The sequence below is a fragment of the Cherax quadricarinatus genome, chromosome 86 (genome assembly GCF_038502225.1).
Source record: "Cherax quadricarinatus isolate ZL_2023a chromosome 86, ASM3850222v1, whole genome shotgun sequence".
Taxonomy (NCBI): Eukaryota; Metazoa; Arthropoda; class Malacostraca; order Decapoda; family Parastacidae; genus Cherax; species Cherax quadricarinatus.
In genome coordinates this window covers 9,459,211-9,472,634 of record NC_091377.1, presented here as the reverse complement: position 1 = coordinate 9,472,634, position 13,424 = coordinate 9,459,211, and the positions used below count along the sequence as shown (strand labels likewise).

Below are 13,424 nucleotides of genomic sequence, written 5' to 3'. Positions count from 1 at the left end.
TAGTGTTGTGTTGTGGTAGGTGGTGGTGATGCTGGGCACAGTAGTGGTGGTGTTACTGATAGTGTTGTGTTGTGGCAGGTGGTGGTGATGCTGGGCACAGTAGTGGTGGTGTTACTGATAGTGTTGTGTTGTGGCAGGTGGTGGTGATGCTGGGCACAGTAGTGGTGGTGTTACTGATAGTGTTGTGTTGTGGCAGGTGGTGGTGATGCTGGGCACAGTAGTGGTGGTGTTACTGATAGTGTTGTGTTGTGGCAGGTGGTGGTGATGCTGGGCACAGTAGTGGTGGTGTTACTGATAGTGTTGTGTTGTGGCAGGTGGTGGTGATGCTGGGCACAGTAGTGGTGGTGTTCTTCGTCTGTCTTCTGCCCTACCGTGTCTTCAGCCTCTGGGTCATCTTCACTACCAAGGAGACAGAGGAGTCCATGGGCCAGGTCAGTACTACGTTATTATTATTATTATTATTATTATTATTATTATTATTATTACTGTTGTTATTGCTTTATGTTAGTTTTTATCGTTAGTTATTTAATTATATTGTTATTTTTTATTTAGTTATTTTATAATATTACGTTCATGGGGAAGCCCTTAAACCTTACCTGGAGTACACCTGGAGGGTATTTCGGGGGTCAGCGCCCCCGCGGCCCGGTCCATGAGCAGTCCTTGTGGTGGATCAGGGCATGATCAACCAGGCTGTTACTGCTGGCCGCACATAGTCCAACATAGGAACCACAGCCCAGCTGGTCCGACACGACTTTAAGTATCTGTCCAGCTCCCTCTTGAAAACAACCAGGAGTCTGTTGGTAATTCCCCTTATGCCTGGTGGGAGGCTGTTGAACAGTCTTGGGCCCCGGACACTTATGGTGTTTTCTCATAGTGTACCAATGGCGCCCCTACTTTTCATTGGAGGCATTTTGCACCGCCTACCCAGTCTTCTGCTTCCGTAGGGAGTAATTTCTGTGTGCTGATTAGGGACCATTCCTCCTAGGATTTTCCAAGTATAGTTTATGACGTATCTCTCTCGCCTGCGTTCCAGTGAGTACAAGTCAAGTGTTGCCAAGCGTTCCCAGTAATTAAGGTGTTTGACGGAACTTACATGTGCATTAAAGGTTCTCTGTACATTCTCTAGATCTGCAATTTCACCTGCCTTGAATGCAGATGTTTATGTTCAGCAATATTCCAGCCTAGAGAGAACAACTGATATAAAAAGGATCATCATTGACTTAGCATCTCTTGAAAGTTCTCATTATCCATCCTATCATTTTCTTCACAGTTGTGATCGTGGCACTGTTGTGATCCTTGAAAGTCAGATCCTCAGACATTACCACTCCCAGGTCCTTCACGTTATTTTTCCGCTCTATTGTTTGATTAGAATTTGTAGTATACTCAGTCCTAGTTAGTAGTAAGTTACTGATGTCAGCTAGACCTGTATACCTTGCACATTTACTTGTTACACAAATTATCGTGGTAACATATGTGTAATTTACTGACTGTGATAACCCAAAAACGTCAGTGACGTATTTCCATTTTTCTATTACATATATTGTTATATATGACTGGCGAGGATATATATTGACAGTAAGAAGTAGATTTTAAGACAGGAAAATGAGATTCTCTCTGAAATAGTATTTTAAGAAAAAATAGGTAGGTAATAATGTTTGTCAGGAAACAGGACAAGTGTTTCCTGACGCGGGTTGTGGCCCGTGGTATGGAGACATAAGCTCTCGCTTCACATGCTGAGGGTCCGGTTCGATTCCCGAGGGTAGAAACATTAGGGGTGTTTCCTTACACTGGTTGTCACTGTTCACCATCAGTAATAATAGGTACCTGGGTGTTAGTGGACTGGTGTGAGTCGCATCCTGGGTGTTAGTGGACTGGTGTGAGTCGCATCCTGGGTGTTAGTGGACTGGTGTGGGTCGCATCCTGGGTGTTAGTGGACTGGTGTGAGTCGCATCCTGGGTGTTAGTGGACTGGTGTGAGTCGCATCCTGGGTGTTAGTGGACTGGTGTGGGTCGCATCCTGGGACAAAACTGACCTAATTTGCGGGAAATGCTCAGCATAACAAGCGACTTTCTATATAGTAGTATGTTATTGATGTCAGCTATGATCTGTATACCTTGTACATGTACTGGTAGTAAATAAAGATTATTATTATTATTATTATTATTATTATTATTATTATTATTATATGATGACCCGCAGCTGGAACTTTTGGTCATCTGACCAAGGCCTTCCACTGGCTTATTAGTCCACCCCTTTAAAAATTATGGTATAAGACTTCTCACTGGGAACAGTTGAAGGTCCTTGATCTGTATTCCCTCGAACGCAGGCGAGAGAGATACATGATAATATACACTTGGAAGGTCCTGGAGGGATTGGTACCAAACTTGCACACAAAAATCACTCCCTATGAAAGCAAAAGACTCTGCAGGAGATGCAACATTCCCCAGATGAAAAGCAGGGGCGCCACGAGTACACTGAGAGACAACACAATAAGTGTCAAGGACCCAAGACTGTTCAACTGCCTCCCAGCATACATAAGGGGAATTACCAATAGACCCCTGGCTGTCTTCAAGAAGGCACTGGACAGCCTCAGACCCTGATCCACCATGAGGCCTGGTCTCAGACCGAGCCGCGGGGGCATTGACCCTCGAAACCCTCTCCAGGTAAACTGATGAAGCTCAGTAACAATATGTGGCTCAATTGGTAGTCAGATAAATATCTTTATTATGAACACCAGACCCATCCTGTAGGTGGTAGTCAAAAAGATTACAGAGATATATAATGGGTCCAGGGACTGTACCTCAACATTACAGAAGTACATAATGGGTCCAGGGACTGTACCTCAACATTACAGAGGTACATAATGGGTCCAAGGACTCTACCTAAACATTACAGGTACATAATGGGTCCAGGGACTGTACCTCAACATTACAGAGGTACATAATGGGTCCAGGGACTATACCTCAGCATTAGAGGTACATAATGGGTCCAGGGACTGTACCTAAACATTACAGAGGTACATAATGGGTCCAGGGACTGTACCTAAACATTACAGAGGTACATAATGGGTCCAGGGACTGTACCTCAGCATTACAGAGGTACATAATGGGTCCAGGGACTGTACCTAAACATTACAGAGGTACATAATGGGTCCAGGGACTGTACCTCAACATTACAGAGGTACATAATGGGTCCAGGGACTGTACCCCAACATTACAGAGGTACATAATGGGTCCAGGGACTGTACCTCAACATCAAAGAGGTACATAATGGGTCCAGGGACTGTACCTCAACATTACAGAGGTACATAACTCGTCCAGGGACTGTACCTCAACATTATAGAGGTATATAATGGGTCCAGGGGCTATACCTCAACATTATAGAGGTACATAATGGGTCCAGGGACTGTACCTCAACATTATAGAGGTACATAATGGGTCCAGGGACTGTACCTCAACATTATAGAGGTACATAATGGGTCCAGGGACTGTACCTCAACATTATAGATACATAATGGGTCCAGGGACTGTACCTCAACATTATAGAGGTACATAATGGGTCCAGGGACTGTACCTCAACATTATAGAGGTATATAATGGGTCCAGGGGCTATACCTCAACATTATAGAGGTACATAATGGGTCCAGGGACTGTACCTCAACATTATAGATTTATATAATGGGTCCAGGGACTGTACCTCAACATTATAGAGGTACATAATGGGTCCAGGGACTGTACCTCAACATTATAGAGGTACATAATGGGTCCAGGGACTGTACCTCAACATTATAGAGGTATATAATGGGTCCAGGGACTGTACCTCAACATTATAGAGGTACATAATGGGTCCAGGGACTGTACCTCAACATTATAGAGGTACATAATGGGTCCAGGGACTGTACCTCAACATTATAGAGGTATATAATGGGTCCAGGGACTGTACCTCAACATTATAGAGGTACATAATGGGTCCAGGGACTGTACCTCAACATTATAGAGGTACATAATGGGTCCAGGGACTGGGCCCCAGAGTTTTGATAGCTGAACAAGTTACAAAGGTACTGCATCATTCACATGTCCACACCTGATTACAACTGCAATGAGTTACTAATTATTACAACCCAGGAGCCCAAAGGCCTGTTATCCTGGGTGTAAAGGGAGCAAAATAAACACAGCAGAAAAACTTTTGACTTATATTGTCCTTCACCAAGTAAGAACATCATTATGTGCACTATATACACTGTATACAACAATAGATATTAGTGCACTCCACGGTAAGCAAGGCAGAATAGAAGCCACTAGAGAGCAGACCGTACTTCAGCCAGCTCTAGAATGGGAATGACAGGGGCAGACAAGCGTGTGGTACCCACAACATCTCTGCAATTGCCAAACCATCTTCTCATTGGCTGGAACCTGAGTACTGGTTGATCAATGGGGCCCCATCATCCGATGAAAAGCAGGGGTGTCACTAGCACGTTAAGAGACCATACAATAAGTGTCAGGGGCCCGAGACTGTTCAACTGCCTCCCAGCATACATAAGGGGGATTACCAACAGACCCCTGGCAGTCTTCAAGCTGGCACTGGACAAGCACCTAAAGTCGGTTCCTGATCAGCCGGGCTGTGGCTCGTACGTTGGTTTGCGTGCAACCAGCAGTAACAGCCTGGTTGATCAGGCTCTGATCCACCAGGAGGCCTGGTCACAGACCGGGCCGCGGGGGCGTTGACCCCCGGAACTCTCTCCAGGTAAACTCTAGGATCCTTAGTACTGGTTCGCTGGTTGGGGGAAGATAGCCTTTCAATGAGGGTCTGTACATGCACCGAATAAAGGGTACGTACTCTTTGCATGCCACACTAATGCAAATATTAGTTTTATTTACATTATTATTATTATAATCAAAAAGAAGTGCTAAGCCACAAGGGCTATACATAAGTTTTATTTACAGTGAGGAAAGTAAGCATATTTTTCCAGAATGCACCTACTACATTCATAGAACACTTAATTCTGACATAAACCCTCCCCTCAAACATCTCCTTACCAACCTCAACAGAACACATGACCATAACACAAGGCACAGATCAATCACTCTTTGATGTTCCTTGTGTCCATCTCACGCTATGCAAAAACTCAATGCACATAAAAGGCCCTAAAATCTGGAATTCATTACCTGTGAATATAAAAGAAACACTACCTGTTTATAAATTCAAGTCTCTTCTCAAAAATCACTTACTCACCCACAACTAAATAAATACTGAATAATTGTATCTCATAAATTGTATCTCGTACACGTTTCTTTATTGTATCTCATAAATGTCTAACCTGCGACCCAATCAAACTTTATTTTTTAATTACATTACCTAACAGAATACTCCATTCTACTGAATGCTCAGCAACACAGTAAATGACCATATGACCTGTCTTTGTAATACTCATTTGTGCTAAATTGTTATCTGTTTACAATAATGTTTTTACCACTGAATATATTATTGCTTGGTTAATCTTAAGTTAATTTTAAGCTGCCCATAATGCTCTGCATACAAGGGGCTTTGACATGTTGCACTGTAATAACTGTATTCCTTTGTACTTCACTGTATCATGTTCAAATTATTAAATAAATAAATAAATAAATATACCACTGTGGTTAAAATATTTTGACGTATCTTGAGCATTTCTGAATTCATTAATTTTATCACACTCCAGTACATAATGATGCAGGGTGTGACAATAGTCCATCTGGCAAAGTTTACATTTCGTTTGGTCTACATCTGGTGGTGGTGATTTAACCTACTGAAGATACTTGTAACCCAGCCGGAGCCGGGAAGTAGTGACATCCAAGAGTCGGCTTATTTTGTTGGATACACCACAGACATGTGGCTCCTCCTGCATGATGGAATGATGATAGATGGACTGACTTGTGTCAATCTCTCTCAGTTTTGAGTCAGTAAAGTTCAGTAACTAAGTTTATTCAGGTATACACAAATACAGTTACATAGATTATCATACATAGCAGCATATGTGTAGAGAACCTGGGATAACCCAAGTTCTTTTCATATTATTGTTCTTAAACTACTACCTGACAAGCCAAGATTTTAATCTACTCCCTCTTTGAAAGCACACAACTTAGCCAATTTATCAGTTTCTATCATGCATCTGAAGACCAATGTGTGATGGAATCCACAGCATGTGCACTCTGACTCCACAATCTTACCATACCTGTGTCTGGCTTCTGACACAAGCATGCCACAATTTATACTTAATGAGTTGAGAGCATTTATAGATGATAGAGAATCAGTTACAATTAAAGTCAACCTTCGATACGTGGATGCATTTGAGTGCAAGGAGTATGGCAAACAGTTCTGTTTGAAGGGTAGAGGCCCAGTTATTGATGCGTGCTCCAATTTCTTTGAGACCCATCACTCTGTATGACAACAGCAGCACTACCAGCTGCACCAATGGATTGGTGAATGAAGCTATCAACATAAATAACTTGTGAAAGAGTGTGCTGTGTGACTAAGCTATCAATACAGCTTAAAGCATCCTGTTTAGCTTCAAGGCAAAGCTTTGGTTGTGAATTAAGAAGTTTTTTGTGGGGAAATGGGGGGATGGTAGCTTGAAATGGGGCAATATCCCATGGAGCGGAGAAGTACCGCTGTTGCCTTACTTGACATAGATCATGCATCTGGTTCATTCGGAGGTCGGTTCCAGTTTTTTCGATCCATCTGGAGGGGTGTTCACCAGTGCTGAGAAAAGCTTGGAGGGCTTCTGTGCAGGGGTTTGAATGGGCTTGCCTGAGTATATTGACCCCAGTGAAGACATTTCTAACAGTAACACGATCTCTGATGCTTGGAATATCAAGTTCTTTCTGCATATTCAAAATTTTGGCAGTACAAGGGCATCCTAGGATGCTCCTCATTGCTTCGTTCTGCAGTTTTTCCAGCCCTCCAAGCTTCCAGTCAGACACAAATGCAAGCGCAGCATAATCAAGCAATACTCTAATATAAGCAAGATATATCATTTTCACAATTTTAATATTAGCACCATACCTGGGGTGAAACCCTGCCACAACTCTAAGTGCTCTCAGCCTTTCTTTGTATTGGCGACAGTCCCGTTATAACAGGTCCAAGTAATGGGACTTTATTATTATAATCAAAAAGAAGCACTAAACACAAGGGCTATACAGCAATGGGACCTCAAAACCTGGATACCTGTATCCAGTTACATATTCTAGTCGAGACCCATCATACAACTGTATCTGGCAAACTGCACCTCTCTGTCAAGGATTCCTGCTGAGTATCTTTGTTTTCTCAGTAGAGATGATCAATCCCAGGTCCTGACATGAGGCTAGTACATGGTCAAGGATGTTTTGGGTGCTGGAGAATCTGGTGGTGTGAATCATTACATCAGCAAAGTTAATCATATAATGATCGGGCTGGCTAGGCACAGCATTAGGGCATTTATTAGAATACAGTGTGATGTGCTCTGTCCCAGCTTATTCAATATTCTAATAAATGTTGCCAGGAGATGTACTACAACCAGCTGTACATTAACATCATCTGAGTTTTGACTTCTGCCTCAGGAGATATACTACAACCTACTGTACGCCTTCAGAGTGCTGGTGTACGTCAACTCGGCCATCAATCCCGTCCTCTACAACATCACATCTTCAAAATTTCGTGGGGCTTTCTTCAGGTATTTTGCTTATTGATGTCTTGCTTAGACCTCAACTCAACATTTTCCTTTTTGGTTAATGTAGAGAATTTAAATGTTCTTCAGTATTTTTTGGTAGCCTTAATAATGATAATTTCAACAGCATTATCTTAGAAATATGTGATAGTAACAATGCTAGCAGCAGTAATAATAAGTGTATTTGCAGTAGAATAAGTATGTATATACAATTTCACAATATGAAAATTAATGACAGACAGCCATTTAACAAAGACAATGATAATAGTTTTGTTCATTATTATACTTAGAGGCCAAGAGTAAAATCCATAAGGGTCATGCAGCACCTGGGAATGGGAAGCAATCAGGTTCAATCCAAGGACGGGGGAGATCAGGTGTAATTCCTTAGATCAAGAATCCCTCACCAGCATCAAGGAACTTTCCTTGAGGGGTTCTGTTATATAGTATAATACATATATAGTAATTATGTTATTCTCCATGGGGAAGTGTAACAGAATTCTTCCTCCATAAGCCATGTGTGTTGTAAGAAGCGACTAAAATGCCGGGAGCAAGGGGCTAGTAACCCCTTCTCCTGAATACATTACTAAACTTAAAAAGAGAAATTTTTGTTTTTCTTCTGGGGGTCACCCTGCCTTGGCAGGATATAGCCAGTGTGTTGAAAGAAGACGAATTATATGTTATTTAGTATTATTATATTATATATTTTGTAATAGATATTGAAGGGGTCATGTGACCTCCACAATAGGCACATATCTAAGTGCTTAACCCACAAGGGTCATACAGCTTCTGTAATAATAAAATTATACACTATTAGTTTGGAGGGATATGTTGTGTATCTTTATATGTATATGCTTCTAAATTGTAGTATTCTGAGCACCTCTGCAAAAACAGTGATAATGTGTGAGTGTGGTGAAAGTGTTGAATGATGATGAAAGTATTTTCTTTTTGGGGATTTTCTTTCTTTTTTGGGTCACCCTGCCTCGGTGGGAGACGGCCGACTTGTTGAAAAAAAAAAAAAACTATTAGTTATTAAGTGCTAAACTCATATGGGTCACAGTGATCCTTCCCTTTAATGCAAGGATGTTTACCACCTCGCCAGGTTAGTTTAGGTTAGGTAAGGTTTGTCAGGAAACAGGGCAAGTGCTTTCTGATGTGGGTCTGAGTTATGTGATGATGTTTCAGTCCAAGTTGGACCGAAACATCATCATATACTTCTCTCTCCTATGTGTGGGTTATTTGTGTACTGTTCCAGTCATAATATTGTGCCTTGTTGTTCAAATAACTTGTGTTGCAGGTTGGTTGGTGTTCGAGGTGGTGATGTGACATCATCGGTGCACCACACTGGCACCACCATGTCCACCACTAACAGCAGCAGCAGCAGCAATGCCCTCACCAGCAGCCTTAACAAGTCCCACCCTCCTTGGAGGAGCCAAAAACTCATAGTCCGCTGCAGTTACACCTGCTTGCGGGGGGAAGGGGAAGCTTGCCCCCTGGTGGATCGTCGGCCACCGAGCCCTGCCATTTGGGGAAATATAAACCCTTCCCAGCAGGCTCCCAGCCCTGCCACCAGCCCTTTCATAACCAGGTCCTCCTGCACCCGAGATGCTATCAGGCAAACTGAAAGTTTTGTTTAACCTCATCTCAGGAATCTCTTGTTTTCTGCCTAAGTTGCATCTGTAACCAGAATATGCCAAGTGCAAAGATTCTATACTTGACAGCACAGTAAAGGCTTCTTTCCAGTCGTCTTGTGGTACCAACATTAACTCCATATCTGGTCTCACATGTGGTATATATGATTAGGGATTAACAATAATTGGAAACAGATTATTACACTGGCAAAAATGATAATTTTAGGTTTCAGGTATCAAGAAAATATTTTTCATCTACAAAAAATAATATTCCAGCAACAGGAAACAATCTTCCAGCAACAGGAAACAATCTTCCAACAGATATAATCTTGCAGCAACAAAACAATCTTCCAGTAACAAAAATATATTTTCTATCAACAAAAAGCACTCTTTCAGCAACAAGAAGCAATCTTCCATCAGTGTTATACTGTGTAGAGAACACTCCAGCTATATCGCAGCAGTAGAGAGCACTTATCACAGGTTCCCAGGTCACTACCCAAAGGCTCCACTTTACAGTGGCCTAACAGAATGGCAATTATGAGATTTCATGCTGAGTTATGTACCCAAAGACTGTTGGACTGGATTGGTTTGAATAATGGTCACTGATGGAGATAGTGATGAACAATCCCTTACAATGTGTTAAGTTCATTGATGACTGTTTATTACCAAGAGAAGAAGTGGAATGTGTTGAGGCAGCAGTTAATGCCACTTGAGGGATCATATGAAAATCTTCATACATGATCTGGTGGAACAAATCCTTTCAAGTTAATACAACAGAGTGGTGAAACTATCTGTTTTTGAAAAGATGCCCAAAGAGTACTTATAGTGTGTTAGTCAAAGCACCCCACATGTGATGATATATCTCAATATACATGTTACATTCTCCATGGGAAAGTGGAGCAGAATTCCTCCTCCGAAAGCCATGCGTGTCGTAAGAGGCAACTAAAATGCCGGGAGCAAGGGGCTAGTAGCCCCTTCACCTGTATATATTACTAAATTTAAAAGGCGAAACTTTCGTTTTTCCTTTTGGGCCACCCCCGCCTCAGTGGGATATGGCTGGTGTGTTGAAAGAAAGATATGTTACATGTTAGTGCACAAGTTTATGATGCAGGTTATGTGATTGTCATTCAGTAATTCATAATTATTATAGTCAAAACCAAGTGCTAAACCCACAAAGGTCATACAGGAATGCACAATGAACATAAGATGATTGAAAGTCACATGTACAAAGTGCCTCACCTTACAATCAAAACTAAGTACTAAACCTACAAGGGGCCTCACTTTGAGGCAGCATAAAACAGCACAAACACTAGAGGCTCCACTGCTGTGGTCATGTCAGACAGAAATTAGTCATTGAAATGTTGCCACAATAAAATGTCACATTAGTTGCACTTCTATCCTTTAACTTAACATATTGTTGGTAATTCTACCAATGTTAACACAGAAATTAGTCATGGTTAGTGGTGCAAAGAGCTAGGAGAGAGCAGAGCATTACGCAACTCTTACGTCAGGAGTGAAATAATTATGCAGCAAGTGTTCCACACAGCACAAGCCAGGCATATACCCGGCCAAAGCCCAAGAGTGTTTCACGTGCCAAATAAGTAGTCACATTTCTAGGTGCTGCAGGAAATGGGCACAGTTTAAAGGCAGGGACTTCATAACTAGGATCATCCTTGTGGGTTTAGTGCTTAGCTTTGATTGTAATAATAATAATAACCAGGATCATAAGAGTAGGGGCTGCCATGAAGACCATCCTGCTTCTTGTAATCGCCACACGTGTCCCACCGACTAATACTAGCAGTGGCAGACAGGCACCAGGATATGTGGAAGGCCCAGATAATATGAGATTAGGTAGCAAGTAAGTTCTTGTATATTGCAGGAGGCAAGGTGGATGTGCTGGGCACCACTGCCACAAGGACTGCCAAGGACAGGATGTATTACACTTTGTTTACATTTGTTACTGGAGTTATGACTCAACAATTCCTGAACCACAACCCTTACCTCTCTGCTACACAGAGGGATGAGGTATGCAGTATACAGGAACCTTTGGCCACCCTCCTGCTGAGTTTATGGAGAACGTGGCTAATTGCATTTCTCATCCACATGTGGCACCATAAGAGACCCACTACCAGTGATGACATTTCTCATCCTTGTTTGACACCACAAAAGACCCACTAACAGTGATGACATTTCTCATTCATGTTTGACACTACAAGAGATCCACTACCAGTGATGAGAAAACTCATCACATCTACCTGGCATCCAGTATTACAAAGAGACCCATCACATAGCCACACTATTCAACATAGTGTCCATTATCTCCCTCCACTCATACTATGGCACCTCAAGCAGACATTTACAGTACTGAAAAATACCTTGGGAATGATGCAGGCATATTTGATGCAAGAAAGGGAGAGTAGTTAATTCCTTGGATCAAGATCTTCACTAGCATCATAGCACTCCCTGATCAGGGCATGTGTGTAAGACACACGTGCCCTGATCAGGACAGTTAGGAAGGAAGTGTCTGAACTAGTGGTTTCTTCAGTCCTCAATACGAGTGAAGCGGGCACTCTGTTACCTTGGGAAATGTCTTGACCAATGCAAGTGTATCTTTCACTTACAAATTGTTGGTATTCCCATACTACTTCCACCATTCTCAAGACACCAACAGCCAGGTGACAAAAGCTGGATAAGTGTATTAAACAAGTGCCAACCAAAAACAATGGTGTCAGACTGGAGTAGTGAAATCATCAGGTTTGTGATCCTACAGTATTACTGCTCCTACATGTTGGTCAATACACACTTTTACTGCCCAGGGGACCAACAACAGGCCATATGTAAGATACACCACCTGAGGCATGTTATGCCACCATTGAGAAAAGAGCTGCGAATGGTGCGAGGCTTGACGGACTTCCTGTTTCTACTAGGATGTGAGTCTTAAGACATTAATAATACAATCTCCAGGCAGTTTTGTCTGAAGAATATACTGCATTACCACTGTCATGTCAAATAACTTCAAGGGGGGGAGGAGGAAGCATTGCATTGCATTGCAAACCCCCAGTGTTGAACCCACCCAACCCCCCAAATAGAGTTGGTAGTGGCCAGGATGGTGTTGGATCAGGAAATTAACCGAAACCCTAACAGCTGCAGATCTGGAGTATCAACTGTAAGGAAAGAGATTCAGGGTAGATGACTAGTCTGATGACCAGGCAAGAAGTTGCCTGTCTACAGCCCTTCTACAAAGCAAGGGAGAAACTGGCCACATCAATTTATATGTTAGAACAAGTCTGTGTCTGGCTGGTAAGCCCAGTTACTGGTACACCAGGTAACCACAAACCTGCATGAAAGTCACCAGGAGGTCATATCTAGGTTAAACCAGGTCCAGCAGGCAGTATTTTGACCTGATATTGAAGCTAATAGGCAGCACCATCGGTCACTGTATGAAAATGTCATACTCTCCAGAATATCTGTTGTAACATCCAGTTAAAGACCTATACCGGCTTCAAGGCTAGTTGCATATTACCTACATGGATAGGCTAAAAGACTAGGTAGTGTCACACCTGCCCAATGATGCCTTGTCAATCACCCTCATCCTGGAGCCAAGGGATATTTGACCCAAAGGAAATTTCCCCAAAAATAAGTACCAACCTCAGCAGTGGTAAGATGTATTAAGTTCAGAAGTTAAGTGCCACTATGAGGATCACTATCCTCAATCTAACAGGTTGGTTGAGACTTGGGTTCACATGAGATAATTTGTGACTACAATGCTGTCTCCAAGGCTCTCTCTCTCTCAATACCTCAATACACCCCTTCAAGATATAATGAAGCTAAGCGGTAAACCTGAAAGGGCCATACAGCTCTGACTGTACATACGAACACAGATACATGACCTCATACAGCAGACAAGCACACTGAGGTCAGGTTGAGAGGAGGTTTGCCTTACAAGGCCAGGTGTGTGTTTCTGTATGCTTGATAAAGTCCAATCGTGAGTGCAATATCATAATATCATAATAAAAGTTTCAGTGCAAATGTGAGTCTTTCTCACTGTATCAGCACAGCAGATGGATGGAGCTGGGTAACTTTCCCTCCCACCAAGGAGGAAACAGCAAACAAAA

The 13,424-nt window shown here is 42.3% G+C and overlaps 1 protein-coding gene across 1 annotated transcript in view; it reads left to right on the top strand.

The window, feature by feature from the left end:
- LOC128703007 (growth hormone secretagogue receptor type 1-like) overlaps positions 1 to 9,579 on the top strand; it is a 165,049-nt gene extending 155,470 nt beyond the window's left edge. The window contains exons 5-7 of the mRNA XM_053797545.2: positions 315 to 431; positions 7,575 to 7,687; positions 8,976 to 9,579. Coding sequence (XP_053653520.1) covers positions 315 to 431; positions 7,575 to 7,687; positions 8,976 to 9,315 — 570 coding nt within the window. The 3' untranslated portion in view covers positions 9,316 to 9,579. The remainder of the gene's footprint in view (positions 1 to 314; positions 432 to 7,574; positions 7,688 to 8,975) is intronic.
- The last annotated feature ends 3,845 nt before the right edge of the window (positions 9,580 to 13,424 follow it).